This window comes from Panthera leo, chromosome F2 (assembly GCF_018350215.1).
Source record: "Panthera leo isolate Ple1 chromosome F2, P.leo_Ple1_pat1.1, whole genome shotgun sequence".
NCBI classification, from domain to species: domain Eukaryota; kingdom Metazoa; phylum Chordata; class Mammalia; order Carnivora; family Felidae; genus Panthera; species Panthera leo.
This window is the reverse complement of record NC_056695.1, coordinates 67182053-67209583: the sequence shown is the minus strand read 5'-3', so window position 1 is coordinate 67209583 and position 27531 is coordinate 67182053. Positions and strand designations below refer to the sequence as shown.

The 27531-nt window shown below is 38.5% G+C and overlaps 1 protein-coding gene and 1 long non-coding RNA gene across 12 annotated transcripts in view; one reads left to right on the top strand and one right to left on the bottom strand.

Annotated features, from left to right (window-relative positions):
- The window catches only part of TATDN1 (TatD DNase domain containing 1), a 44513-nt gene that overhangs the window by 16429 nt on the left and 553 nt on the right, over positions 1 to 27531 (top strand). For 4 of the 9 annotated variants that reach the window (XM_042924297.1, XM_042924299.1, XM_042924298.1 and 1 more), the window contains exons 5-11: positions 1211 to 1354; positions 1449 to 1491; positions 6634 to 6719; positions 6811 to 6851; positions 8893 to 8969; positions 23448 to 23518; positions 24710 to 24836. In XM_042924297.1, coding sequence (XP_042780231.1) covers positions 1211 to 1354; positions 1449 to 1491; positions 6634 to 6719; positions 6811 to 6851; positions 8893 to 8969; positions 23448 to 23518; positions 24710 to 24836 — 589 coding nt within the window. Of the gene's footprint in view, positions 1 to 1210; positions 1355 to 1448; positions 1492 to 5877; positions 6024 to 6633; positions 6720 to 6810; positions 6852 to 8892; positions 8970 to 23447; positions 23519 to 24709; positions 24837 to 27531 lie in introns of those variants that run through there. The other 5 variants (XM_042924306.1, XM_042924303.1, XM_042924304.1 and 2 more) reach the window with 3 other exon arrangements.
- On the bottom strand, positions 3485 to 13236 carry LOC122211163. 3 transcript variants are annotated; one of them, XR_006198530.1, is made up of 3 exons: positions 13082 to 13236; positions 11480 to 11826; positions 3485 to 3957 (listed from the first exon to the last, which is right to left on the bottom strand). It is a non-coding gene; the product is annotated as an uncharacterized LOC122211163 (long non-coding RNA). The 3 variants fall into 3 exon arrangements; XR_006198531.1 differs by having other exon boundaries at positions 11480 to 11801; XR_006198529.1 differs by lacking the exon at positions 13082 to 13236 and having other exon boundaries at positions 11480 to 11871.

Genomic DNA, 27531 nt, shown 5'->3' with positions numbered 1-27531 from the left:
ACACAAAACATCTCCTTTATCTGGCATTCGTTTTACCTCCCCTTTTTTTGGTTTTGTGTTTTGTCATACTTCATGTGCTAGACTTTGAAGAATTAGACATTCTATTTTATTTTTAAAAATACTGATTTACTTACTAAAGGCTATTTTGGGGGGTACCTGGGTGGCTCAGTAGGTTAAATTCCAGACTCTTGGTTTCAGCTCAGGTCATGGTCGCATGGTTCGTAGGTTTGAGCCCCATGTCGGGCTCCGTGCTGATGGTTTGGAGCCTGCTTGGGAATCTCTCCCTCTCTCTCTGCCCCTCCCCTGCTTGCTCTTGCTCTCTTTCTTTCTCTCTCTCTCTAAATAAGTAAACAAAATATTTTTTTAAAAAGCTATCTTTTTGTGGCAATCTTTCTAAACTGCGTACTTCTCTTCAGGATCCACTGACACTTTTTCTTAATGATTAAGATAAAAATAACCATCTTCCCAGATGCCTTTGAGGTGTATAAGAATATTGTCTTCTATACTTTTTATCCCCAGAGAGATCTATTTTCAAAAGCTCTTGAATCTTCATTGTCAGCCCTCTTCACTCCCCCCTTCATGAACCTGTGTTCTCACTGTTTTAAAACCTCTGCCTCCTCTTATATGTAAACACCTGCAGGAGAGGCTGAGGAAGGCTCCCCACCTCTCACGTGGGTTCAGGTGCAAACCACTCAGAAGCCCTTTTTGACTTCACGTTGGTGTTTCGTGCAATTACAGTTATCAAGACATGGTCTGCAAATAAGTGAGCTTAATTTTTTATCAGATAAACAAATCTCCCTTCCACCCCCTTAACTCACCCTTTTTAAGCATGTTTAAATTTTAATTGTCATATTAACTATGTGAAACAAGATGGTCACATGAATAGTGAGTATATAGTTAGGTTATGACACTTCATTCTGTAAGAAATTGTTTCATTTTCCATTCTGTTAGGCTGAGTAAATGCCAGGCTTTGGAAAGAGGTGAATTAATTATTTTTACCAATCTGTTAAGGCAATTTTCATATTCCTGTCCTGCTTTGCTAAGGTATTCCAAAAATTCTTATATGATTAACTTCATTCTGGCAGTTTGAATAGTTTATGGCTGTTATTAAAAATTAACCAGCTGAAAGTATTTGATCTGTCATTTTTACATGTTAAATATAATATGAAAAATACTTTGGAAATAATCCTAAGACATTATTTTGTGCTAGATATGTTTTTCAGTACAGTTGGATGTCATCCTACAAGATGTGATGAATTTGAAAAGAATGACCCTGATCTTTACCTAATGGAGTTGTTAAATCTCACTGAAAACAATAAGGGGAAAGTTGTAGCAATAGGGGAGTGTGGACTTGGTAAGTGCCAACCTAGCCCTGTTAGACTGACTTCGAAAGTGATTGTTCCGTACAAGTTATGAGTAATTGTTGGTTCTGTTTTTATCTTTTAAAGATTTTGACCGACTACAGTTCTGTCCCAGAGATACTCAGCTCAAGTAAGGAACTTTATTGACTTCAGGAATTATTGTAAAATCTTAAGAGTGATTTTTTTTTTTTTTATATATATAGCTTTTATCAGTTCAGAATGTAGCTGGAGTAAGCATCAGGATTTTTTGTTAATCCCTTTGTATATCAAAAGTTAAGTGAAACAAATTCCATGCATACTTGCATGGAATTCATAAGGGATGGAAGCATATAGCTATTGGTTAACCGGCTAACTTAATTTTAGTGGTGGAAAAAAGGGATGAGTTTTACATAATAGAGACTTTTGTTGTTCTTTTTTTCACGAATGTATTCATGCATGCATCATTCCAATGAGATGATTTAAATTCAGTTGTGGGGGACACGATTTACGGGCAAGGGATATTAAAAAGAAATTATAGGATCAATCACCAAAGCTAGAAAAACTTATGTTACTCTTGCTGGGCATTGGATATTGTCAACTTAGAATATGAGAATCCTTTCATAGGAGCCACATGGAGAATGGTGGCTTCTGAGAAAACTCCAAAGCTCACAAGCCATGTAGACTTCCTACAACCCACTGCCTATACCTTTTAATTGGAGCTCCTATAAAGCACACTGGTGGATAGTGTTACTGGCTAAAAAGAAAAATAGACTTAAGACTTGAGCATTTTGTTACATTTCAGAAACAGTGTACTAATGATCAAGATAATTAAACATTAGAGTAAATCCTTTCATAATTAAAATAGTATGCACATAGCAGGATATGGTTTAGGCTTGAACGTAGATGCCAAGTGCCCAGGTATTAATCTGTACTAGGGAGTCTGAACTCCATTCGTTCAGTAAATGATTACCAAGTGCCTCCTCAGTATGAGACAAGGAAAGATAGGCTTGGTTCTGTGCCTTTAGAGATAAGAGAAGACATAAATAATTAAAATAGGCTGGAAAATGCTATCAAAAAGGTGTAGGGCAGTAGGGTGGAAGGACTTTCCGGGGGAGTCAGGGAAGCCTTTGCCAATAAGGTGAGGAGATGTGAGTGAGGCCTCTTCTAGAGTAGATAAAGCTAAGGACAGACTGAAGTCTGGTATAAATTTTGAAGAGATGGGCAGTTCAGTCTGAGATTTTTAAAAATTTTAAAACCTCAAATGATGTAGTAAAAAACCACACTAGCAGTTATCCTGTGTGGACTGTTGCTATGGAAAGAAATGCCCCGCCTTCCACCTGTGCTCCCAGGGCTCCGGCTCTGCTCTGCTCTGCTCACAGGCTCTGCTCTGCTCACAGCGGCTGTGCTAGTTTCAGTGCTCCCCGCCGTGGGTGCGCTGCAGCCCGCTACCCCTTCCCGCCCACACAGACTAGCCTCTGGGCTCTGCAGAGGCAGGTGCCAAGTCTTACTACTCATGTTGTAGTTCCCATGGTGCCATGCGCAGTACTCTCGGTACGTGGTAGGTACTCGGGAAATGTTCACTGAGTTTTTAATGAGGAGGAGAGGGTCCTTTTTGATTCCTGTAGAGCGGCATGGATATAAAGCTTATAATTCAGCTTTTACTGTTGGCTCTTTTCTCGGAAGAATTTAGATTTTGAGCTGTTATTTGATACCATCCTGGAGACTTAACCAGTGTATGACTTGTTTTTGTTTTTTGTGTAAAAATGCAGTCAGGAAAAAGATCTTTGAGAAGAGAAAAATAGAAAATGGTGTGATAGATTACTAGGCAAGACAAAACTAATGTGCGGTAGACACGGTGTCTAAAAAATAGTGTCTGAGAAATAATGGTAAGTAAAGACAGTATATAACGGTGTTTGAAAGTAGTTATCTTTGGAATCAACACTTTGGGTTGGAATCACAACTGCCATTGGTGGCTGTATGTCTCTTTGTAAATCTCAATTTCTTCATCGTTCCACCTACTTTTCTTAACATCTGGTATGTAAGGCCCAGAGTAACATGCCTGGCACAAAGTAAGTGTTCAATAAATTGTGGCAGTTGTGTTATTCTTAGAAATATTTTCATCCTAAAGAAAATACTGGCTGTTCTTTGGGGTTTTTGGAAAGTATTTTTTAAAAAGAAAAAAAAATCAGAAAACAAGGGAAAGGCTGATTCCATCCTGGAAGGGTTACCCTTTAAGCATTCCCTGCATTTTCAGTTTCTCTGCCACGGGCCATATTCTCTTTTCTTGTTGTAAGTTTAGAGCTTGGTTCACTTGAGTGGGAAGAATTTGCTTTGGGATTTTTCTTGGGGCTTTAAAATATTAACACTGTGCAAAAAAGAAATCCGACATCAGACAGGATTTAAAAAAATCGTTTGGGGATTTAGGGGACCTCAGAGAGGAGAGATTGAGGCTGTCCTTGCCATCAGCCAGTCCAGAGGAGGGATCGCCACCGTGGGTTAAGGTACACTGTGGTAATGCTTTGGGTGCTCTGGAGTTGCCTCAGTCGTGACTACTAACAGCCGCTATTCTGAAGCTGACCCTTCCAAGGTCAAGCTGACCTGTACTTGATTGTTGACCCTAAAATGTAAGAAGCAGTATTACAATTAGAAGCAATTACAGTTTCACTAAAATGAGCAAATCTAACACAGGTAAACAGCGGTTTTCATATATGAGCTAAGAAAAAAATAATAAAAGCAGAGATGTCTCTTGAAAGGTGCCAGTTCCTGCCCTTTAACTTATGCTATTTTTAGTTACCGTGGCTTTTTTTTTTCTTTACAGACAATAGTTTAACGTCAAGCACCAGCTATTCTCAATATATGTCACTAGGAATAATTGGCCTCCTTAAGACACCTACCTAGTTTGAACGCATGGACCTTTCTTTTCTCATATTATGCAAAATTCTGTAGGCACGCTGCTTGAGCATCTATTATTTTCATAATTTGTACTTTTGCCTGTTTTGTGATAGGCTTATTCCCAAGGTGATCATTAGATTCTGTAAATCTGTGGCTTGGTTGTGTGGCTTTGTACATGGAGTTTTGTGTGAAAGAAATGATCCATGTAGAGTGGTGAACACAAAGGGTATGTGGTGTGTAGCCAGAAGCCAGATACATGGTCAAGTTTATATAATGACTGGAGCACACTTACTTGCTGACACTTGTATTACGTTAAACGTTATGGAAACAGTGACTTTTCTTTTAAGATTTCATTTGTTTCCTACCCTGCGAAATTTTAGCACTTTGTTAAACTATTTTTGCTTTTTCTAGCCCAGCAGAATCTGAAAAGGTGATTTAAAAACCTGAACACAGTGGGAGCATTTGGGTAGCTCAGTCAGTTAAGCATCCAAATCTTGCTTTCGGCTCAGGTCACGATCTCACAGTTTGAAGGTTCAAGCCCCACAACGGGCTCTGCGCTGATGGTGCAAAGCCTGCTTGGGATTCTCTGTCTCCCTTTCTCTCTGCCCCTCCCCTGCTTACTCTCTTTCTCTCCCCCTCAAAATAAATATACATTTAAAATAAGTAAATAAACACCTAAACATTGGGTAATAAAGACAAAGAACACCAAGTTTATGAAAACTAAGAAGTACATTTCTATTTCTAATTTTAAAATTTAGCATTTTCAGGGCACCTGGGTGGCTCAGTCAGTTAAGCGTCCAACTCTTGGTTTCAGCTCAGGTCATGATCTCATGCTTCACGAGTTCAAGCCCTGTATCAGGCTCTGTGCTGACAGTGCAGAGCCTGCTTAGGATTCATTCATTCTCCCTCTCCCTACTCTCTGTCCCCCTCTCTCCTTCTTCCTCCCTTCCTCCCTCCCTCCCTCCCTCTCTCAAAGATAAATCAATAAACTTCAAAAAAAAAAAATGAAAAAAAATTGAGCATTTTCAAGAGTACAAAGGGGTACTTCAGGAAAATGGTTGTCCTTACACTTCAAGGAGACAAGACAGCGGAAAATATAGCAAAAGAGATTTAAGTGAAACACAGGGAAATTATTCCCTAAAATCAAGGCACCTAGAAGAGGTAAACTCCTGTAGGAAATAAGGCACTTATTATCTGTAATTCCTGGGTTTTATTTTAACTGCATGACCGTTAATGAGAACTAGTGAGCACTGTGCTGAGTGAGAAAACATAGGACAGCCCACCCCATTATATCTCGCTCTTATGCTATAGGACCAGGAAAAAAGGCTTCTTTGAATACAACTTGGGTCATTTTGGCCGGACCTGGACTTAGAGACTGAAGTTCTGATCACACTGTGTTCTGTGATCTTGGATGAAGTCCTAAATCCACTGACACCAGCTCTTGTCCTATTCTAGGGTTATTTTGTGGATCAAATGAGATAATGGTATGTGGTACTTGAAAAACCTTTTTCTAAAGTACTCTTCAAACATTTAGGGCTGCCATTTTATCATGTAATTTTCAGATCTTTGAAAAACAGTGTTTTAGTTTTTTTGTGTATATTTAATACATCCTTGTGTTTAGTGGTAATAATTTCTTGTATAACAGCACATGGAAAACACGGAGCACAAAGCTTTGCCTGGCCTCTTGCTGGAGCGAATGGATTCCCACTGGTGGTGCTCAGCCCGCTCTCCAGGCAAGAGGCTGGTGGTATATTCACCACCAACACATGCTGCAGGGAAGGGGTCCCACAGGTGATGGGAGGGTGTCTGCTTCATTTGCTGGGGTTTGGTGGAAAAGCCAGTTAAAAGTATATTTGAGGGAACAGCTCCCATCACTGTAGACTTAAACGTTATAGCTCTTTATTTCTAGTGATCAAGAAAGTGCTAATTTACCTAGAAGTTATAATGGAAAGCTAACACATTAAAAAAAAATTTTTATTTATTATTTTTGAGAGAGAGAAAGCACGTGAGTGGGAAAGGGGCAGACAGAGAGGGGGGGTTGGGGGGATAGAGGATCCGAAGCAGGCCTTGTGCTGACAGCAGAGAGCCTGATGCAGGGCTCGAACTCCCAAACCGTGAGATCATGACCTGGGCGGAAGCCAGATGCTTAACCAACTGAGCCACCCAGGGTCTCCACTAACAGACATTTTTTGAAAATGATTTTGTAATCCCAGAAAATGAAGTATTCCTTTCAGGAAGATGTATGTGATAATTATCAATGCCTCTGGCTAAGCCAGCTGTATTTTAAACATCTGAGTTCACTACTTCTGTCCTGTAATCTCCTAGATAATAAAAGTCCTTTAAAAAAATTATTTTTCTTATGCTAAAATAAAATTCACGAAATTTTTTTGGCATTATGCAGATATTTTGAAAAACAGTTTGAACTGGCAGAACAAACAAAATTACCAATGTTTCTTCACTGTCGGAACTCACATGCTGAATTTTTGGGTGAGTTAGAGCTAAAATCTCCTTTAGAATTAAAGAATTTTTCAGAAATTAGCAAAGTATTTGCCAAAAGTTGTTTGTTTTTAATTTGCAGACATAATGAAAAGAAACAGAGATCGGTGTGTAGGTGGAGTGGTAAGTAGAAGAGTTGTTTTTAATAAAGGAGGCACAGAAGCTTCTTTGTTAGTCCTGTTGGCTTCTAAAGGAATCCAGATATCAGCAGTAAAGCTATTAAGCTTCTTCCCTCTCTTGTTGAGGTACATAAATTTACTATTAAATCTATGGGCCAGATGTAATACAGACCTAAATCACACCGATTTAATTACATTTATTTTGTCCAAAGTACAAGAATGATCAAGAATTCCGCTCACAAGAAAACCCCATGAATTTACTCCTATATTTTAATAGCATGGGTGACCATTCTTTTTCTCTGCCTCTTCCATCAGCATTCTTCAGTGTTCTTCAATTTAAATTCTGAGCAAAATATAAACTAATCTTAATATCTTGAAACATTTTAATATTCACCTCAGGTTTGCCTTCTTAATTTGTCAACTGTATTCACTTAGCACTCTGATTACAGACTCCTCCTTTCTGGAATCTGCTTGTACTCTGTGAACACTTCTGTGTGGTCATTTCAACCACTAGTCTTGAGACAGTTTCCATAAACAGTATCTGCCCACCACTTAGCTCAGGTATCCATAGCAGTGTTCCTTAAATCTTTTTTCGATCATGGGCTCTTTGGAAAATCTGCCTCCAAAAAATGCTCAGATGTACAAATTTTCACCTGTGATTTTAGGAGATTCACTCATCTCCAGCAAAAAGGCTGTTATCCAGGTATATAAAATCAATTATACTACACCAACTAAAGAAAGAGGAAATGGCACTGAGCACTTACTGTTTGCCCACATATGCTGCTTTGATAGCTTCATCTGTATTCTCTCAGGTTTTTAGCCTCTGCTTCATGTCGTGTACTGCTGGTGATAATGTTTTCTATGTTGCTGTTGATATTACTGCGCACGTTTTTATCTATAGTTTACTGACTCTAATTTATCCTTTGGGAACTGAGAGAGGCTTAGAGGCTTTCATTAATGGGGGGATTAATGGCTCTACCTCTTTGCCCATTTGCTTCATTTCTAAATAAGAAGTTACTTAGCAAATCCAAACCTAAATGTTTGATTTTATCAAAAAAAGAGATTGTCAAGGGGCGCCTGGCTGGCTCTGTCAGTAGAACGTGCAACTCTTGATCTTGGGGTTTTAAGTTCAAGCCCCACATTGAGTGTAGAGATTACTTAAGAATAAAAGCTTTAAAAAAAAGATTGCCAAATAAAAAAAAAAAAAGAATTTTCTGCAATGGTTTATGAGGAGTTATATTTAAAATTACTTTGGTATTAATGGAGGATATATCTTCTAGTCAGCTAGAGATGCTGAGAGGAGAATAAACCCTTTTGGGCAGCCGTGTAATGCAGTTTTATTTTTCAGAAACCTGTTATCCATAGTGGATTCTGACTCTGGATGCTGTAGTAACAGATTAATGACATTACTTGTTGGTGTATTTAAAGTGTAACTTACTGTTTAGATTACATAAATATATCCAAAGTATGAAAGACTATGCTTTCTTCCTTACATCTTTGAAGGAGAACAACACCATCTTCCTTTTTGCCTACTGAGCTGATTATTACCATCTCACAGTTCAGTTTTGTAGTTACATTCTCGCAACACTTTCTAGATCTCCTTAAAATTTCTTCTAAAAGTCATTTTCTAGAAAAAAGTATCCTCTAACATAATAAAAACTCAACATTTTAAGATTTATTTTACATGGTTTTGTCACATTTCTAACTTTTCTTCATGCTTTTGCCTAAGAGTGTGGCTCCCACGTCCATTCCCCATTCCTGAAGGTACTGCGGAGCCACCAGCACAGCCACAGAGAGAGTCTGGGCAGCCACGTCCCCTCGTGCCTCACCTCTTTGGAGATGGTGACCCATTATAATTGTGAGATTCGAATTGAAAATAAAAATTGTAGGGGCCACCACATCCGAAACCCTCTGACCCAAAAAACAAAAACAAAAAAAACAAACCCCTATGCACCTACACTTTTCCTTAGAAAGTCTTATTAATGTTATTTAGGATTTTTAAAGAAAGAGCGATTATTAAATAAAATTACACCTGTATGTTCTAGGTGCATTCGTTTGATGGTACCAAGGAAGCAGCAGCTGCCTTGATGGACTTGGATCTCTATATAGGATTTAATGGTTGGTAGGTCCTTAAGTTTGTTTTATATTAAGTAGATTCCTTGTTTTACAGTGAATTGCTGATAAAGATTTAAATTTTTTATTTAAATGTATTTATCACCTGGATCTTGGCTTGTGAATTTCAGTAATTATACAAGAAATTAAACTACATTACTCCTGCAAGTTATAGGGATGCCTGGCTTACTTGGTGGGTGGAGCATGCGACTCTCGATCTTGGGGTGGTGAGTTCAAACCCGGTGTTGGGCATAGAGCCTACTTAAGTTAAAAAAAAAAAAAGTTAAAGGTTATAAACTACTAACCCTGTATTACAGTCATGGACACCAATTTTGTACTGAGATCAGCAGCTAGCTTTCTCTGGCAATGCCATTTATACTTAGGTCATTTTATCACTTTAAAGTATATGTGTTTGCAGCATTGTGCATGCAAGTGATGTCTGATGTGGGGAGAGTCATACTATGACATCATTTTATGTACCTCTATAGGCCAGGAAACTCACAGAAGCTAAGGACCCGGTATAAAGTACTCCTAGTGTGAGAACCAGTGTTCTCTGGCCCCGCACTCAGCCTTTCTGCTGGTACAGCATACCAAGCCTCATAAACCCAACATAGTCAGCTAGCACTGCTGGGTCCCTGGCTTTCCCTCTCCAGTGTTTCATTCCTTTAAAATGACCACACTTCTGATTACATTAGTTTTTGCTAAAATATCCTCAGGAAAACAGAATCATGAAATTATTGGCTATGGAGTTCAGATGTCCTCAATGCTGCTTCTATATTTTAATGATTTAACTAATAAACCACTGTGAAAAGGCATGCATGAATAATGGACTAAATAGTAGTTCTAAAAGCTTACTGATACAGTCTCTACACAATGCTTTCTGAGTCAGCTTTTCCAGAGACCCCCGCTTTGCTCTTTTTTTTAAAAAAATTTTTTTTTAATCTTTATTTTTGAGAGACAGGCAGAGTGTGAGCAGGGGAGGAGCAGAGAGAGAGGGAGACACAGAATCCGAAGCAGGCTCCAGGCCCTGAGCTGTCAGCACAGAGCCCGACGCAGGGCTCGAACTCACCAACCGTGAGATCATGACCTGAGCCGAAGTCAGACGCTCAACCGAGCCACCCAGGCACCCCCCCACTTTGCTCTTTATCACCATATAACTAAATATTATGTATGTGATGTTGTCTCTTAATTCATTCCCTTTGTCTGTTTTCATTAAGGAAATGAGCATCTTAGTTCTTCCATCCAGGACTGCCCTGCCACCTGCATTATTTCCTCCACAGTCGTCACAGTGTGGCTATTGCAGAGTTTTTGGTTCTATGCGTATTCAGTATTTTCATTGATGTCTGTGTAAATACTGTTGACTGCTGAACCACAAGATATACCACTTTTTTTATTTTCCTGGGGCAGCTTTCTTCCTTTTTCTTGGTTTTCTTCAACACTTGAAGCCTTCTCACACTTTCCAACAACTGTAAAGTGCCTTTATCTGTTCTTCTGCATGAGGACCCTGTCCAGATAATCTCGTTATCTAGATGATCTCTCCATTAGTTCCTGACCCTTTCTGCTTCGTTTTGAGTCCACGTCTGCTCCCTGATAGAACTCTTATGTTTAGATCCCATGTATTCAGCTGTTTTGATGGAACACCTATTTCAAAATGAATTTATTCTATTCTTGAAAGTTTGCCTGGATAGTTAAACCAAAAACCCTTCCACTTGGTATTTTTCCTGGGCATAATATTCTGGACTAAAAATAATTTTCACGAGAATTTATAAGGGCTCCATTTCTAGATTTAAAGTCAGCGGCTATTCTGTTTCCTAGTCCTTACCCCATGACCTACTATTTTCTCCCAGTGGAATATTTTAGTTCTTTACCTCTGGTATTGCCAGACTTCACAGAGGTGGCCGATAATTTGTGCACTCGCTGCTGGCCCATTCTGGCTAGAAGCTCATCTTTGTCAGTCCTGGGAAACTTTTTTTTCTCTCTCTGTCTTTCTTTGGAGCTCCCAGGCTCATAATCTGATCTCAATATTTTCCCCTCTAATTTCTATCTCTAGTTTTCCCACCTACTTTCAGAAATATTTTTCAACCTCTTTGATGAAACTTCAGCTTCTGGTTTTAATCTCTGAAAGCTTTTTCCCCCTGCCATTCTCTGGAACTATGTACGTTTGCAGATGCATCTTCTCGTCTCTCGAAAGACATGAATGGTAAGTTATTTTCTGTTTGCCGGAGAATGCTTTTATTTCCTCTGAGCGCCTTTTTCCTCTTTTCGTCTCTGTCATGACTTCCTTCAAATGTCAGGAAATTCTTACTCTGTATATTTAAAAAGTTAAGAAACAAGCTCATTGGAATCTCTGTGGGGAGACAGCCTATCAACATGCAGGCCAGCTGACCTCACCAGGGGATCTTCTCGGTGGGTTCTTTTTCTTCATAGAGGGATCCTCTGATCTCTGCTGGAAAAACAGGGTGGGGATTCATGAATGCACCCGTGTTCTGGAACAGAATGGGGTTGGAGAGAGGAACTCACCAGCCAGTCAGCATTCAGTCTCCATCTTCACCTGCAGTCCTCTGTGCTTCTTGTTCTCCTGTCCCGGCTCTGATTCAGCTTCTCCAGAGACTCCACATACCCTCTCCTCCCTTCTCTCTCTCAGGCCAAGGGTGGGGGGCAGAAGGAGTCATCTCCGCGTCAGTTCGCTGGAAAATAATCTGAGAGTCCCCTCTTTTCTGTACCCCACATTTTAAAACAACCCCCACTCAGTCCCCTGCCTTATCCCAGCCTCAGTACCTGGGATCTTCAGTTCTTAGAACTTCCTTGGGTGAATTGGTTTGCTTGTCCTCAGTATCTCTCTCTGTAGGCACATGGCACTGAAGTCACTTTGCACATAAACAGGTCATTTATAATTTTAACATATACTTTCTGCTTTATAGTTTGTGACTACGGGTTAGAAATATCTCCTGGTTTCATCAAAAAATTTGTGGGTTTTTTTTTCCCTATTTTGAAATGATTTTTAAGAGAAGGTAGAAGACCTTTATTTCACTAACTTGAACTGTCTGAGAGATTTCAAAATGACCTTGAATTTATAAAGATTTGGCATTAAGTTAATGACAAGATTTTTTCCTCCTCCATTAACTCAGAACTAATGTTAGTCATTTAATCAAAGTCAGTATTTCTGTTCTTGTTCTGAAATTTAGTTTATTGTAGTCTTAATCTGAGGCTCTGAGGTATGGTAATTTAATCTGACTATACTACCTGTGACATAAAGTCTTTGATTTCTAAGGATTAAATTATAACATTTTCCCCCAAGAAAATGGGGAAGTTTCAGATTTGACTCCAGAATATGCAGCTGCTCTCCCTTAAATGGGAAACCTTATTAAAGATATAATCGACTTTGATATTTTTTTAATTTGCATCCAATAATTGGTTTTGATTGAAAAATATTTATTCTGGTAGTATATATTTCTGTATGTAGATCACTTTTTACAAGCATGTGGAATTAATGTAGGAAAAGACTAAGATATGATCTCATGAAATTAAAACTATGTAAATAATTTCATAACTGGAAGTTTTAAATTTAGTACCCATATCAAACATATTTAGGAAATATTCATATTGATCAACTGTTAAGTTGGCTGAAAATAAGAATTTTGGTTTTTTTTCTAGAGGATATCATTAAAAGGCTGATATTTATGGCAAACTACACACATTTCCCTTTCACTCCTCTTAAAATCATTCTAAAGTCCTACATACTCAAAATGGAGTATGGGCATCTATAAGGGCAAAGAAACAAGGCCAGAGTTTCTGGAAAAGCCAGCTTAGACTTTATAAAGGGCCCCAGAGGAGATGGGAGCAAATTTAGCAGGCAGAAATCAGAGAGAGGGCTTTGGGTTTAGAATTAGTGACTAATAGGACCAAATTAGGGTGATTGATGGCCTTTATAGAGAAAGCTCTCACTCCTATATTTACTGCTATACACAGAGTACAAGAGCAGCAAGTATTTCTACCAAAGGGAGAAATCTCTTCTCAAGAAAAATGAACAAACCAAATTGTGAGAGCCAGGACTTGGAATTCTTATGTTGATGCCAGAGGAAAGCATTTAGAGAAGCAATAGCCTAACCATCAGCTCCTTACCTTCTCACTCTTAGATGAAATTGCAGATCAATATTCCTAGTCCTGGGTGTCCCACAAGGAGCTTCCATTGAGTCCCCACTCAGAGGGGCACCTGGGTGGCTCAGTCAGTTGAGTGTCCAACTCTTGATTTTTGTCTCAGGTCATGATCTTGTGCTTCGTGAAATTGAGTCCCACATCGGGCTCTCTGTTGACAGCATGGAGCCTGCTTGAGATTCATTCATTCATTCATTCTCCCTCTCTCCCTCTCTCTCCCCCTCCCCCCCCTCCCCCCTCCCCCCCTCTCCCCCTCCCCCCTCCCCCCCTCCCCCTCTCCCTCTCTCCCTCTCCCCCTCTCCCTCTCTCCCTCCCTGCCCCGTCTCTCTCTCTGCCCCTCTCCCCCCCTCCCTCCCCCCCCGTCTCTCTCTCTGCTCCTCTCCCCACCAAAATAAGAAAACTTTTTAAAAAGAGTCCCCATTCAGAACTATCAGTAAAACAGTCTTCTGTTTACACAAAAGCAGAGGAAACACAACACTAGAAACTCAAGCCTACTTAAATGTAAACTGATAATTAAGGACCACCAGATAAATGAGGTGCCTCAACAGAAAGAAAAAGACCAAATAGAAAAATTAACACCAGAGGAAACAATTTAGAAAAAAGAATTTTAAAAGAGACCTGATATAGTAAAGGCTGAAATGTAACATTCTGTCAGTCTGGCTGTAACAAGAGAAAGAACATAAAAGAATTCCTTAATGATTAAAAATGAATGTCAGTGTTATTAATACCACCATTGGGCTAAGCTAGGGAATCAACACATTCAACAAGAAGATACATATTTTTCCCCTCTACCAACTACCATTGGGTACCTAATAGTAGACATAGGAATTTTCTCTTCATACAAGTATTCTAGTGAATAAAGGGTTGATAGGATTCTATCAACATCTGCAACTCCTAGTAAACTAAGAGGTCTAAGCATTGGGCATCTGTGGCTGCCTCATGTCACAAAAATATAACCAGATACCATGTGCTTCTAAATAGAAGATCATAACCACCACCTATGAAGGTCTTGCCAAAAACATGAAGAAAAAAATCCAACCTGAATCTGGTCAAGACTCTGGATGGTGTTCTCGACATCGTGTAAGAAACACAGCAGGCAAAATTTTCTTAATGTCGAGATGACCAGGGAACATCGTAGAGGAGGAGGATCCCACCTCCTCCCACAGACACACCCCAGGCAGCAACTACGTGAAATGCAAGTCATTCGGAAAATGACCTAATTAGCAGAACGACTCTTCCATGGAGAAAGAAAAGGCCACACTGAGAAAGCAAGAAGGAGCAGAGACATGGTAGGGAACCAGTTACATGGTACGGCAACTTACAACCGAGAGGGATATCACAGGGGTAGAGGTCTTCCCTGAAGAGCAAGGGGATCGAACCCCATGTTGAGTGCCCCCACCCCCCACCTCAACTGCTCCAGAGATCTGTACCAGGCAGACAAGCCCCCATAACATGTGGCTTTGAAAACCATCAGGGCTTTATTCCAGCAGAGCCAGGGTGCCATTAAGAAACAGACTACTCTTACAGGACCAGCACACTCTATTACTAACTCTAAGATCCAGCAGAGAGGCAGCAGTTTGAAAAGTATCTGGATTATACAGGAATAGATTTACTGGCTAATTTTAGGGTTTGTGCTGGAGGGGCAAGGATCTGTAGAAACTTTCTCCAGGACTGGGAGTGTAGCAGGTGCCATTTTTCTTGCCCTTCTCCAGCCTAGCCGGCCTGATAATGATGAAAGCCAAGTCTGACCCTCTCCAACTAGCTTGCTAGCACAGCTCACCCTGCCTTGGCATTCCTTGTCTGAGCCACCCCACCCAACCTGCTAGTTCAGGCAGGTGCCCTTCTTAATCGGCACCTGCTCTGCCATACCCTGTGGTCAGCCTTGTTTGGGACTGGTGAACCCGCAAAGCAACCACCGCCCCACCACACCTTGGACAGCTCTGGCTGGGACTGCATCCCAGCCCCACCCAGCATGCCTGCAGCAGTTGCAGCACAGTCACAACAGGAGGGCACACACAGCCCACATGGCATATCCCTGGGCTACTTGGTTCTGGTGCCCTGGTGGGGTGGGTAGGATTATGCTGCTTGGCCCCACAGGACACTTCTACACAAGGCCACTGCTTGCAAGGCCAGGAGTCGTAACTGATGTAATGCAAAGAGAAAAGCAGAGTCAACAGAATGAGAAGAAAAGAGTTTATTCTAAATGAAAGAACAAAAGAAAACCTCACAAAGAGAACTAAATAAAACCACAACAAGCAGTCTACCTGAGAGTTCAAAGTAATGGTTATAAAGATGCTCACTGAACTAGAAACGAGTTGTATAAACTCAGAAAAAGAGAAAATATAAAAAGAACCAATTAGAGATGAAGAATATAATAAATGAAGTGAAAAAGAATCCGCTACTAGATTAGAGGATACAGCAGAATAGATCAGTGACCTGGAAGACAAGGTAGTGGAAACCATCCAGGCTGAACAGAAAAGGAATTTTTAAACATGAGGATTTTTAAAACATCAACTAGGACAACATCAAGTATACTAATATTCGCAGTATCAGAGTCCCAGAAGGAGAAGAGAGAGGCAGAAAATCTGCAGAAATAGCTGAAAGTTTTCCTAATCAGGGGAAGGAAATAGATGTCCAGGAAGCACATAGAGCCCCAAACAAGATGAACCCAATGATGTCCACACTAAAGCACTTAGTAATAAAAAGGTCAAAAATTAATAAGAGAATCTTAAAAGCAGTAAGAGAAAAGCAACTGATTACATACAAGGGAACCCCCCCTAATGCTATCAGGTGATTTTTTTTTTTTCTAGCAAAGACATTGAAGGCCTGAATAAAGTGGTGTCGTGATATATTCAAAGTGCTGAAAGGAAAAAGCCTACAACCAAGAATACTGTGTCTGGCAGAGTTACTCAGAATTCAAGGAGAGAGGTTTTCTCAGACAAAACTTAAAAGAGTTCATCATCCCTAAATGGTCTTTGCAAGAAATGTTAAAGGCACTTCTTTAAGTAGATAAGAAAATGCCAACTAGAAGAAAATCATAAACAGAAAACAGAAAATAAGTCTCTAGTAAAAGCAAACATACAATATAGTAGAGCAACCACTTGTAAGACTAATAGGACATTTAAAAGAAATAGTAAAATCAGTTATATTTCTAGTAATTACACAAAATAAAAATGTAAAATACGACACCATATACATAAAACTTGGGGAAAGAATAAAAATGTAGTGCTTTCAGTGTGCAAACTTAAACATCAACTGAAAATAGACTGTTGTATATGAACCTCATGGTAACCACAAACTTAAAACCTATAATAGATACACAAAAAGTAAAAAGGAATCCAAGCAGAAGACTAAAGAAAGCCATCAAACCACAAGGGAAGAGAGCAAGAGGAAGAAACTACAAAAACAACCAGAAAACAGAGAAATGGTAATAAGCACATACCTGTCAATAATTATTTTAAATGTTAATTAAATACTCCAATCAAAAACCATAGGGTGACTGGGTTTAAAAAAAAAATTGCTGCCTACAAGAGATTCCCTTCAGATCTAAAGAAACAACACATAGACTGGGGTGTCTGGGTGGCTCAGTCATTTGTGCAACCAACTTCAGCTTAGGTCATGATCTCACAGTTTGTAGGCTTGAGCCCCATGTCAGGCTCTGTGCTGACAGCTCAGAGCCTGGAGCCTGTTACGGATTCTGTGTCTCTCTCTCTCTCTCTGCCCCTCACCTGCTCGTGCTCTATCTCTCTCAAAAATAAATATTAAAAAAAAAAGACACATGCATCCTGAAAGTGAAGGGAGGAAAATGATATTCCATGCAAATAGAAGCAAATAAAAAAAAATAAAAAAAAAAACTGCACTAGCAACACTTAAAGGATATAGTATACTTAAAAAAAATTTAATGTTTATTTGTTCTGAGGGAGAGAGAGACAGAGTGCAAGCAGAAGAGGGGCAGAGAGAGAGGGAAACACAGAATCTGAAGAAGGTTCCAAGCTCCGAGCTGTCAGCACAGAGCCCAACACAGGGCTTGCACTCAGGAACTGCAAGATCAGGACCTGAGACAAAGTTGGATGCTTAGCCGACTGAGCCACCCAGGCTCCCCTGATACAGTATACTTTAAAACAAAGACTAACAAAACACAAAGAGGGCATTGCATAATGATAAAAGGATCAATCCAACGAGAGGATATAATAATTGTAAGTATCTATGCATCCAATAGGAACATCTAAATATATAAAGCAATTTATTAACAGACATAAAGGGAGAAATGAATAGTAATAATAGTAGAGGACTTTAATACCCCACTTACATCAATGCATAGATCATCCAACAGAAACACAATAAGGAAACACTGACTTTGGACAACATAATAGATCAGATGCACTTAATGGATATACAGAATATTCCATCCAAAAACAGAATACACAAGTGCACACGGAACATTCTCCAGGATAGCTCACATGTGAGGCCACAAAACAAACTTAAGACTGAAGTCATATCCAGCATCTTTTCTGACTACGACAGTATGAAACTAGAAATCAATTACAGAGGGGTACCTGACTGGCTCAGACAGTACAGCATGTGACTTCTGATCTCAGGGTTGTGAGTTCAAGCCCCACACTGGTGTAGAAATTACTTTAAAAAATAAAATCTTTAAAAACATCAATTATAGGGGCGCCTGGGTGGTTCAGTCGGTTGAGCGTCCGACTTCAGCTCAGGTCATGATCTCACGGTCCATAAGTTTGAGCCCCATGCCGGGCTCTGTGCTGACGACTCAGAGCCTGGAGCCTGCTTCAGATTCTGTGTCTCCTTCTCTCTCTGCCCCTCCCCTGCTCACACTCTGTCTCTCTCTCTCAAAAATAAGTAAACGTTAAAAAAAAATTTTTTTAAAACATCAATTATAGGGAAAAATGGGGGAAAAAATATGGAAGCTAAACAACATGCTACTGAACTGGGTCGAGGAAATTAAAAAGATACCTTGAGACAAATGCAAATGGAAAAACAACAGTTCAAAATATTTGGGATGCAGCAGAAGCAGTTCTAAAAGGGAAGTTCAGAGGGCCACCTGGGTGGCTCAGTCAGTTAAGCGTCCACCTCTAGATTTCAACTCAGGTCATGATCTCACAATTGGTGAGTTCAAGCCCCGTGTCAGGCTCTGTGCGGACAGTGTGGAGCCTGCTTGGGATTCTCTGCCCCTCCCCTACTCTCTCAAAATAAATAAAACTTTTAAATAAAAGGGGAGTTTAGAGCAATACAAGCCTACCTCAAGAAACAAAAATCTCAATCTAACCTTACACACAAAGAAACTAGAAAAAGAAGAAATGAAGTTGAAAATTAGAAGAGATAATAAAGAGAACAGAAATAAATGAAATACAGACTTAAGAAACGAGAAAAAAAAAATAACCAATGAAACTAGAATTGGTTCTTTGAAAAAATAAGCAAAATAGATAAACCTATAGCCAGACTTATAATAAAAGAGAGGACTCAAAATCAAATGACAAATAACCAACACCACAAAACAGAAAGGATTATGAGACTACTGTGAAAAATTATATAACAAATTGGACAACCTAGAAGAAATGGATAGATTTCCTAGAAAAATACCAAGAATGAATTAGGAAGAAACAAAATCTGAACAGACTGATGACTAGTAATGAAATTGAGACATTAAAAAAAGAAAAAAAATACCCATGCACCCAACCAACAAAATCCAACAACTCCCACCAAACCAAAGTCCTAGATCAGATGCTTTACAGATGAGTTGTACCAGACTTTTCAAGAAGTGTTACTACCTATTCTGAAACTATTCCAAAATATTGAAGAGGAAGGAATCCTTCCAAATTCATTCTATTAAACCAGCATTACCCTGATACCAAAAACCAAAGGCACTACAAAGTAGAAAATTACAGGTATCTCTGATAAACATGATTACATCATTCCTCAACAAAATATCAGCAAACTGAATCCAACAATATATTAAAAGGATCATTCATCATGACCAAGTAGGATTTGTTCCAGGGATGCAAGGATGGTTCAATGTCTGAAAATCAAACAGCACATTAACAAAGGAAAGGATAAAAATCATGATCATTTCAATAGACAACAGAAAAAGCATTTGACAAAATTTAACATCCACTCATAGAAATTATCAACAAAGGGAGTACAGAGGGAGCACACATCAACATAATAGAGGACAGATAATGACAAGCTAACATACTCAGTGGTGAAAAGCTAAAAGCTTTCCCTCTGAGATTAGGAACAAGACAGACAAAGATGTCCACTCATGCCACTTATATTCAACATAAGTACTGGAAGTCATAGCCACAGCAATCAGACAAGCAAAAGAAAAGCCATCCACACTGGTAAGTAGGAAGGAAAACTGTCGCTATTTGCAAGTGACATAGTATTTTTAGAAAGCCCTAAACAATTAGAATAAATGAATTCACTATAGTTACAGGATAGAAAGTTAATGTACAAAAATCAGTTGGGTCTCTGTACACTAAAATGGGCATAAAGGGAAATTAAGAAAATCCCACTGGGGCGCCCCGGGTGTCTCAGTGGGTTAAGTGTCTGACTCTGATTTCAGCTCAGGTCATGGTCTCACGGTTTGTGGGATCGAGTCCTACACTGGGCTCTGTGCTGATAGCGTAGAGCCTGCTTGGGATTCCCTCCCCACCTCTCTCTCTCAATAAACAAACATTTAAAAAGCCCCATTTACAATTGTGTAAGAATAAAATACGTAGGAATAAATTTAACCAAAGTTGTTAAAGACCTACACTCTGAAAACGCTAGGACACTGATGAAAGAAAGTGAAGATATCACAAATAAATGTAAAGATATTCCATGCTCATGGATTGGAGGAATTAATGTTAAAATGTCCATTCAACCCAAAGCAATTCACAGACTCAGTGTAATCCCTATCAAAACACCAGTAGTATTTTTCAGAGAAAATCCTAAAATGTGTAAGGGACCACAGAACACCCTGAAGAGCTAAAGCAATCTTATCACAATCTCAGATTTACTATACTACAAAGCTATAGTAATCAAAACTATAGGATACTGGCACAAAAACACACAAGGGGGTGCCTGGCTGGCTTGGTCAGAGGAGCATGTGACTCTTGATCTCGGGGTCATGAGTTCAAGCTCCACATTGGGTGTAGAGATTACTTAAATAAAATTTTGTAAAAACAGACACATATCAGTGGAACAGAATACAGAGCTCCGGCATAAATCCATACTTGTACAGTGAATTAATTTACAACAAAGGAGGCAAGAATACACAGGAGAAAAGATCGTCTCTTCAATAAATGATGTTGGGAAAATGACCACTTTCTTACATCATAAACGAAAATAATTCAAAATGCATTAAAGACCCAAATGTAAGATCTGAAACCATAGGCAGTAAACTCTTGAACATCAAGTTCAAGAAAGAAAAGAAAATGTAGGCAGTAAACTCTTAAACATCAGTCTTAGCTGTATTTTTTGGATTTGTTCTCAGGCAAGGGCAACAGAATAAAAAACAAGCAACAGGAATTACATTGAAGTAAAAGGTTATGCGCAGTGTAGGAAACCATCAACAAAACAAAAAGGCAACATACTGAATGGAAGAAACTATTTGCAAATGATAAGCCTGATAAGTGGTTAATATCCAAAACATGTAAAGAACTCCTACAATTCAACACCAATAAAAAAATCTAGTTTAAAAATGGGTAGAAGACCTGAACAGACATTTCTTCAAAGAAGACATACACATGCCAACAGACACGTGGAAAGATGCTCAATGTCTCTAACCATCAGGGAAATGCAAATCAAAACCACAATGTGGTATCACCTACGCCAGTCAGAATGGCTAGTATCAAAAAGACAAGAAATAACAAGTGTTGGCAAGGGTGTGGAAAAGGGAACCCTTGTGCAGGGTTGGTGGGACTGTAATTGGTACAGGTACTATGGAAAACAGTATGGCAGTTCCTCAAGAAATTACAAATAGAAATACCACACAATCCAATAATTACACTTCTGCTTATCTGCCTGAAAAAAAAAAAAAGGCACTAATTCAAAAAGATACGTGCATCCCTGTGTTAACGGCACCATTATTTACAACCACCAAGATATGGAAAAAATCTAAGTGCTTGTCAATAGATGAATGGACAAAGGTTTGCATATACAAAATGGGATGTTACTCAGCCATAAAAAAAGAATGAAATCTTGCCATATGCAACATGTATGGACCTAGAGGGTATTATGCTAAGTGAAATAAGTCAGACAAAGAAAGACAAATACTTTATGATTTCACTTCTATGTGGAATCTAAAAAATAAATGACCAAACAAAAAAATTAAAAATAGAGAACTGGTGGCTGTTTTAAGGGGATTTAGAGGTACAGACTCCAGTTATAAATTAGTCATGGGGATGCAAAATACAATGTAGAGAATATAGTCAATAATAGTGTAATAAGTTTGTATGGTGAGCATTTTGTAGACAAATGTCAAATCTCTATGGTTTACACCTGTAACTACTGTAATATTGTATGTTCACTATGCTCCCGTTACAAAAGGAACCTACCCAACTGTATGGTACTGGCACAAAAACAGACATATACATCAACAGAACAGTATACAGAGGCCCGACACAAAGCCAGATGGAGACAGATGGAATCAAGACCAGGAAACTTCAAGGCAAACAACTGGGTTTCTTCATAAAATAAATTTTAAGGGGAAGAAGAGATGCAGGAAAATTTAACAGGTTAAGAGATTTAGACTGCAATGCGTGGCTCCCATTTGGATCCTAAGTCAAACAAACAACAAGAATGTAGGACACTGTGACAGTTTGAATACTGGTATATTAAAAGAGTTGGGGTTTCTTAAACATGATAATAGTACTGTGGTTGCATTTTTTTTTTTAATATTCATGCTTAAAGATACATGCTGAAATATTTTCTGAAATAAATGCTAAAATGTAGAAACTACAACAATTTGAATTTCCTTCAAGATTATATAGAAGAGGTTTGGGACAAGTGGATGGGATAGTTATCGGCCAGGAGTTGATAACTGTTGGGGCCAAGTAATGAATACATGGGGGTTTTTATATTCTAGTTTTATATATATTTTAACCTCTCCAGAAAGAAAGTTATATATATGCTAAAATTAAAAATGGAACGTAAGGACAGTATTAATCATCATTACATTATATAGCAAACCATCCCAAAACTCATTGGCTTATGACAGGAGGTATTTTTTTCTTACTGCTGAGTCTTTGGGTTAGCTAGGGGTTGACTGATAGAGGCAGATCTTTCAGGCTACATGTTGAATTCAGATCCAAGTTACGTGTTTTCATTCTGGATGCCCAGGCTGAAGAGGCAACAGATGTTAAATGCATGCTACTCTCAGATCACAAAAGTGCCATCAAAATCAAAACAGTGCATTTCAAGCTTCTGCTCATGGCCAGATTTAAGCTCCTCCTTCTAAGAAACCATAGCAAGGGTATAGATACATTTCTATTCAAGGAAAGTGAAGAACTGAGACCAATAAAACAGTCGTCTCGTGGTCTGAAAATGAAAATTAAGGAAATGAAAGTTAATTTCCCAGGAATGGATGAAAGAAAGAAGGCCTAGCAGACTAATTCAGGAGTCCTAAAATTGACTAATAAAAGTCCCAGAAAGAGAGAAGACAAAAGAGGAAAATTCCTTTTTTCCCATAATTTTTCTCAGAGTTGGGGGTGGGGGGTGGGGTCTAAATTGGAAGGGTTCTAACACATCAAGTTTCGGAATGTCAAAAGTAATGGAAGATCCTGTTTCCAGATGTGGGGGAAAGGGCACCAAAAAAGGAGACTCAAACTGACATCTCCTAACTAGGTTGTCATTTTCATTCCTTGTTAAATGCTGCTTGTTCTGAGACTATGATTTTCATCCTTTGTGAAGATTCGATTTCTGGTTAGTGAAGCATTAACTTTGATATCTTTGTACCAATACTTGGCCCATACAGAACTGACCAGACCTTCTAACTCAGCATTTTGAGCCTTTCTACGTTATGCAAATTACCCAGGGAAGCAAATGAATTCTTTAAAGTTTTACACAGACTGATTTTTATTGGTCAACTGATAAGCACAAAAAAAAAAAAAAAAAAAAAAAAAAAACTGCATCCCCCAAAAGCCAGGATATGGTTGGAATAGATCTTAATCCGGATTCTGTAAGGATAGAAATGTGTATACTGCCATTAGAGCCAACCAAAGTTTTCTTTGGGGATTTTAGGTTTTGTAATGTTTTAGGTAAGTTTATAATACAAAAAAAAGTTCCTCATTAAATATACCTTCTTATTATCTCTGAAATTTTTTTTAAGCTCACTGAAAACTGAGGCTAATTTGGAAGTTTTGAAGTCAATACCTAGTGAAAAATTAATGATTGAAACTGGTAAGTTTATGCTTTTTGAACTTTCATTTTCATATTAAACCATACCAAAACAGAGCTAGACAAAAGTTAAATATCTTAAAGACGCTCAATCTCAACAATTATACTTTTCAGAAAACCTTTGAGGTTTTTATTAATTAACAGACAAGTATCCAATCAAGTTTCTCAATTTTAGAAGTTTGACTAAGCCAAGCACTTAAAAATGGGATGTCAGAATATGTGGTGACTAAGGAGGTTATAAATATTTTATTAAACTAGTAGTCTTATTTCACCTCAGGGTTTCAAAATCTTCAAAACATTTTTTTACATAATGTCATCTTTGTAATGGCTTAATTCTACGATACTTTTCAAGTACATAAATTTAAATCAAACTGGTTTAGTCAAAGAATTTTAGAAATTAATCTGTTGCCTCTTAAAACAAGGTTAGAAGCTAAAAATTTTACCTAGCCCTGAACTTAAGGCTTTACTTACACATATGGACTTTTTAGTAAAGTCAAGACTAAGCCATTCTGAAGAATCAGGTTTATTTCCTTGGAGAGTCATGACAAATTATTTTATTAAAAGCACAATGCTTGTAAAATGTGTAAATTCTTACAATTCTTTATTAAAGAAAGAGGTAAGTGAATAATCCTAGTGTTGAAAGCCACTGTTTCCCATTCAGGAGAGGCAAATAGAGGTTTAACTTTTTTCTAGTTATAATTGGTGTTCTTTTAGCTTTCTTTTTTAAAAGTATGTCATACACCAACAGTAATGTTAGCAGAAAAAAAATAAGACTCCTAAAAAGCAATTAAAATTTTAAAAATGCATTTAAAAATTTGTAGAGTTCAAGGTTTAATCTTGTGCTTAGATTTTTTTTTGCTTTGAATCTTAGCTTGTATTTAGGAATTTACATTATTTGTTTGATAATGTTCATTACAAAAACAGTAATTTGAGGGGCGCCTGGGTGGCAGCTCAGTTAAGCGTCCGACTTCGGCTCAGGCCATGATCTCACAGTTCGTGGGCTCGAGCCCCGCATCGGGCTCTGTGCTGACAGCTCAGAGCCTGGAGGCTGCCTCAGATTCCATGTCTCCCTCTCTCTCTCTCCCCTTCCCCTATTCTCTCACCCAAGAATAGACATTTAAAACTTTAAAAAAAAAAAATCAGTAATTTGAAAGGTAAATCTCTGAAGAGACTTCTTTCTTTGCTCAACTCCAGATGCACCTTGGTGTGGAGTGAAAAGTACACATGCTGGGTCAAAATATGTAAAAACTTCGTTTCCTACCAAAAAGAAGTGGGAAAATGGGCACTGTGTGAAAGACAGGAATGAACCCTGCCATATAATGTAAGTATTTTGTTTTCTTGGTCTTCAGAACATTAAAGTCAACTACCAAATGCCACTTACAGAATGAACTCAAGGGACTAAAGTTGGGTGAAATTCAAATGAAGTTCAGCTCAAAGGCCACCATTTTGAAAGGATTTGGAAGGATTTGCACTAAGTTGCTCTGTCTCTGCCCCTCTTCATACCATTTCAACCTCTCAGCTCAATAAAAGTGGTTTTATTACAGCAGTAAGAACTTCATGTGATTTTGGTCATTTGTCATGTTGTAGGAAAGGCAGAAAAGATTCTCATACTGCTTCCTGGCTGATGGTTATAAAAATGCACTCTTAGCAGGAGACCTTTTTAATGGTATCTGTATTTTAAATGAATTGACAACCTGAATAAACCTAAGAAGTAACACATTTCTTTGAGCCCCTGAACAAAAGGGCAAGGTATAGAAAGGATTTCCTTTTCCTACCCCAAAAGGAGAAAAAAAAAATTCAGAATTAGTTTTTGATTATAATACACGTAGCATGTGAAAAGAAGGGCTGTTTACCCATCTAACTGTTAAGGAGCTATAGAGCATGTAACTTACAGGTTAACTTTATATCATTTTAATGGGCACATCCAGTTTTTGTTTGCATAAGCTGATAATTTAAATCTAGACTGTATCAATCAAGTATGGTTTACCAGTTCAGGCAATTGAACTGTTAATTTTAGGTTGTAATAATTCCTTTCATATACATTTTTTAAGTAGCTTTTAACAGGTAAGTGTATCAGATAAGATCTAAAATGCAGCAAGCAGAAAAGTGAAAAATTATTCTACAAAAATAATACTGGAAAGATTTTCCTTTGTTAACATTCTGTTGGCAAGGATGGTTTTAAAACCCATAGGCTGAGGAATACATTTAAATCCTGGCTAGTAAAGAATCACTTGTAACTTTTATAAAATGCAGCTACCTGCAGATTGTCAGAAGACAATTATTTCTGAATCTTTCGGAGATTTAAAGAGACACTAGAGACAACAAACTGGTATTTTCCCAGCAGCCAGCTTAGAGGAAGTATTGGCCAACGGGGATCCAAGTCAGTTTTCTATACTGCCTTAATGTTAAATACAGTATAGCTCTGGACCTAGGTTACACATCTGTAAAACAAAATTCTGTGGTCTTCCAAGTGCAGACTGCTAAGAAGCAAGAAAGCTTGAGTCTCAGCTGCAACTATGAATACCAGTTGAGGAGGCTGAGCTTGGGAAAGCCAGCATTTACAGAGTTTTTAAACCACATCTCAAAAACACACATGCCTCTAGTCTAACGCCAATTACTAATTAATTCCTACTTAAAAAGTCATTTTTATCAATCCCATCTATTAACAGTTTTATATTTTAATTATTTTTATAGAGATCTTTTCTCCCTTTTAGATTATAAATTCCATGAAACACATTTTGAAGCTCTTGTATGTCAGGAAGGTGTAAGTTACTGAGGTTACATAGAAGAATCAAAGTCCCTACCCGCATCCACCCAGCAGATGACGAGATACATTCTGCCAGGCACTTTGGATAAGACATTGAAGGTGTCAGACAGGAATCCTTGCCCTCCTGAAGCAAAGAAGCAGAAAGTATAATCCAAGATGTTAGTTCTGTTATAGAGGTATGAATATACGACTAGGAGCACAGGACATAGTCACTGCCTGCCTTGTGGGGAAGTAGCTTAACTAAGGTGACATTTCAGCTGGTCACAAAGTGCAACTGGGAGTTAGGCCAGACCAGGACGGACGCCTTGAGCAAAGGCAGGCTGCAGAAGGGCTTGGCTGCTCAGAGGGGAAACAATGAGTTTACTGTGACAAAAAGTAGGATGCACGGGTAAGTAATAAGTCTGGGAAGACTGGTGAGGGCTCCTGTATGCCAACCTTAGTAGTTTAGATTTCACCAGGACCCAAAGGATTTTCAGCAGGAAAATGGCAGTGGTTTTTAAAAAGCTGTTAACATATCAGCACAGAGAAAGGACTGAAAAAGGAGATGGGTGGCAGGAACCTTACTGATTTCACACATTATGCAGGTAAGTTCTAATTCTGAGTAGTTAACAGAGGAAAGTTCTGTGGTTTACTAAGAAAATTGGGTCCTTAATGTCAATTTAAATGTTAACAGATTTGCTTTTGGCATACTTTGATCTAGATAATAAAAATTTAGTCTGTATTAAGCGAAGCTTTTGTGTTACGATTATGTACTTAAAAAATTCCAGTAAGTCTCTAATCTCTGTCCCTAATTCCTTTAGTTGCTTATATTTAAGAAACCCATAGCAGGGACAAAAAACTTAACACAAGAATATTTAAATGTTTAATTTGGACTTTAGAACTTTCTAATTCATGTATAAAAACATTACATATAGTACGGCTAGAGAACACTCATGATGATGATTATTCTAGGCAGAGAAACTGAAAGATCTGCCACCCAGGCTGTTCTTGATCGTGCAGGGAAAAAGTACAGAGGAGAAAGCACGTCTCCTCCCCCCTCCCCCAATAACCATGCATTATTCCAAGTAAATAACTTGTAACTTCCTTTGCGGTCACCGTGCTAATGATGATGCAGCAACTTCCTGCTGTCCTTTGAGACTAATTCTCTTAGCAGAGGTGCTCAAACTTTGCTGTACCCACAATGCCACCCACCTTGCGACTCAGCACACATGTACGTATAAAACCAAACAAAAATGAAACAGTACTTCCC